General features: G+C 36.9%; 1 protein-coding gene across 1 annotated transcript in view; it reads left to right on the forward strand.

Annotated features, from left to right (window-relative positions):
• The window catches only part of LONRF2 (LON peptidase N-terminal domain and ring finger 2), an 88,326-nt gene that overhangs the window by 71,297 nt on the left and 13,955 nt on the right, over nucleotides 1–3,074 (forward strand). The window contains exon 10 of the mRNA XM_027842570.1: nucleotides 1,287–1,449. Within this exon, the coding sequence (XP_027698371.1) occupies nucleotides 1,287–1,449 (163 nt within the window). The remainder of the gene's footprint in view (nucleotides 1–1,286; nucleotides 1,450–3,074) is intronic.

Genomic DNA, 3,074 nt, shown 5'->3' on the forward strand with positions numbered 1-3,074 from the left:
GAACAATGCTTTCATCTTGTTACATTTCATTTAAGAAACCTGAACATCTTGCTTAGTGTGTGTGGTCAGCAGACTCTGATATAATAAAAGCTGAGATACAACCTCATACTGTCTGGCTCTGCAGTTAGTTAGTTGTATGATCCCGAGTAAGTCACTTTTACCTCTTTGATTTGAGTTTCCCTATGTAAAATTTGGGCACCAAACTCCATAACTAAGGTCACATCTAGTTGTAAAATTGTATGCTGGTTTCAGTTACCAGTTGCCAAGCAAACTTCCTGGGGTAATTACAAGAGTGGATGATTACTTAGAAGCAGGTCAGAGTAGTAAAATACTGTGCTGACACTCTACCTTGTCCCCTGTGCATCACAAGAATATCCTTTCTGGAAGAATGCTTTTATCTGGTAAGGTGTCATTTAGTTAAAAAACAAAAACAAAAAAACCAAACCTGGACATCTTCCTCAAATCAAACATTGTATGTAGTCAGAGGATTTTGATAGAGACAGTAGGAATTGGAATAGAATCTCATGCTGCCTGTCTCTTCTTTGCTAAGCATCACAACTGAGGTAGTCTGACTGGTACCAGAAGAAGAAGAAACCACTAGTGGTGGTGACGAGGTTATTTGGTTTGGGGGAGCCGAGCAGGAGGTAGGTATATTTGTATGTGGCATTGGAGAAAAAAGGAAAGGGCTGGATGTTTAGAGTATGATTGAGATATGCACTGTGGAGGACTCTTTTACTTTTTCCCCACCTTCTCCCAAGAGACCCACATGAATCCAGCAGCATGTGGAAGAAGAATGAAAATATTTTAATTAAATTCAGTACTTTGAGAGAAGAAATGGAGAACAGAGAGGGGAGTTCTCCTACTATAATGGCAAGGACAATAACCAGTAGTGTTATGGAGGTACTACCTTTCCTGCCCTGCTTTCCTGTCCCCCTAGTGTCTGTCTAAACATTTATCTTGTTTGAACTGATGGTGTATCTCTTCTATTTCACCGTGGGCTCTTCTTACTCTTCACTTTTAACTTTCTAGTTCTTTCTAGATTTAACTTTCTAGTAAACATTTTGAGTGCTAATCTCAGGTAGAAGTTTTGCTCTTATATATAGTAGGCATGTATTTCCTAGAGTCATATATGCTTCTAGTCCTACAGTGAGATAATTAATTTTTCTCTTCAAGATTCAATAATAAATTGAATTCTTCATAAAAGACCAGAAAATCACTTGACATCATCCATACTTCCAAATGATATGAATTTTTTTCTATCCACCCTTTCTCAATTATCATTCTAGGTTTGCTGATTATGGATGCATGTTGGAAATTAGGGATGTCAGATTTTTTCCTGATGGAAGTTCAGTCGTTGATACAGTTGGCATTAGTCGCTTCAGGGTCTTAAGCCATGGTCTGAGAGATGGATATAACACTGCAAACATTGAATACCTTGAAGATAAAAAGGTAATGTACTATTTAACCTGTATAGGTGTATGTACTAAAAAAGGATTCATACACCATCTTCCTTTTATAAATGAACTGTTTTGCAAACCTTTTAAATTCTTATTGACATTAACCACTTAATTAAATACTCCATTAAATTATTTAAGCATTGGGTTGTTTTCTCTAATGTCAGTTTGTTCTGTTTACTCTAGGTGAGTAGAAGCTAGTGGAGAAGGTATTTTAAGATAAAACAGCTCACTGCCTCTATGGAATGTATATACTTACAGATTTGCAATGTGAGCTGAGTATAGTAGGACCTATATCTGTGGTATAGCTTTGTGTTTTGTTTGAAGTATTCTCAATACCTTGAATATCAGACACAGTTGTTTTTAAATATAATTACCAAAACAACTTCCAGTGTCAAATATTAAAAGACTTTTGAATCATCTGCTCCTTATAGAGTGGGGCAGCTAGGTGGCACAGTGGACAGAGCACTGGGCTTGGAATCAGGAAGACTCATCTTCCTGAGTTCAAATCTGGCCTCAGACACTTACTAGTGTCTTACTGGCCCTGGGCAAGTCACTTAACCCTGTTTGCCTAGTTTTTCATCTGTAAAATGAGCTGGAGAAGAAAATGGCAAAGCATTCCAGTATTTTTGCCAAGAAAACCCCAAATGAGGTCATGAAGAGTTGGGCATGGTTAAAACAACTGAAGGACTACCTGCCCTCCATCAATCAATGATGTATTGAGAGTTCTACATATGCTCCAAGCTTTTGAAGAAAACTGGAAATTTAATGGAATTGTTGTACTTCTCTTTTTAGTTCCGCATTGCACTTTTAAATATCTGTTAACTGGCATTTGGTGTTAGTTTCTTTGATCCACAATTGGAAATTTTCAACTGATAGAATTTAGCCATCAGAATCTTTGGTCTTGACATTGCAATTGGCTTTAGGTATACTTGATACTTATTTGTGGCTCATGCTAATAAAATCACATCCAAGGACACTTGCTTCCACAGAATACTATATAATTAGTAGTAGCAACATCTGGTCTGTTTTTGACTCAAACTTATAACTTTGGGGTTGATGAATCAGAAGTTTAGGTGGATATAAATACAGTTCAGTTTGGAAGAAGTCAGATCAGACCTTGCAGATCTCCTCTGCTGTCAGTCTTAGGTGATTGAAGACCTTCAACTTTTATCTTTTTAGATCAGCAGTTCTCAGAGGTACTTCTGTCAAAAGATAATTTTAATTAAGATTGAATTTAAATACCCATAGTCTTTAAAAAGTAGGTCTTTTCTTGCAATTAAAAAAAATACATACATATCCAGATTGATTGGGGTGGGGGAGGGGGCAATGGGGACAGGTTATTGCGTTACCAAAGGATTCTTCAATTTACAAAATTCCGTGTAATCAGAAATTGTTAGAATTGAAAGAAACCTTGTAGATAATCTACTCCAGCCTATTAATTTTATAAATCTGGAATAAAATTTAGAGGGGTTTATGGCCTAGGTCACAAGCATAATTAGTGGCAGAGCTGGTAGCTCTCTCCTGACTTTCAGGCTAGCTTCTCTTTCCACTCCAGCATTACTCCTGTAAGTGGATCCTCCTTCAGTCCTTATAAGACTTTTTTTTTGGTTTTTTTTT

Source organism: Vombatus ursinus, unplaced genomic scaffold, assembly GCF_900497805.2.
Source record: "Vombatus ursinus unplaced genomic scaffold, bare-nosed wombat genome assembly UNPS02014877.1, whole genome shotgun sequence".
Taxonomy (NCBI): domain Eukaryota; kingdom Metazoa; phylum Chordata; class Mammalia; order Diprotodontia; family Vombatidae; genus Vombatus; species Vombatus ursinus.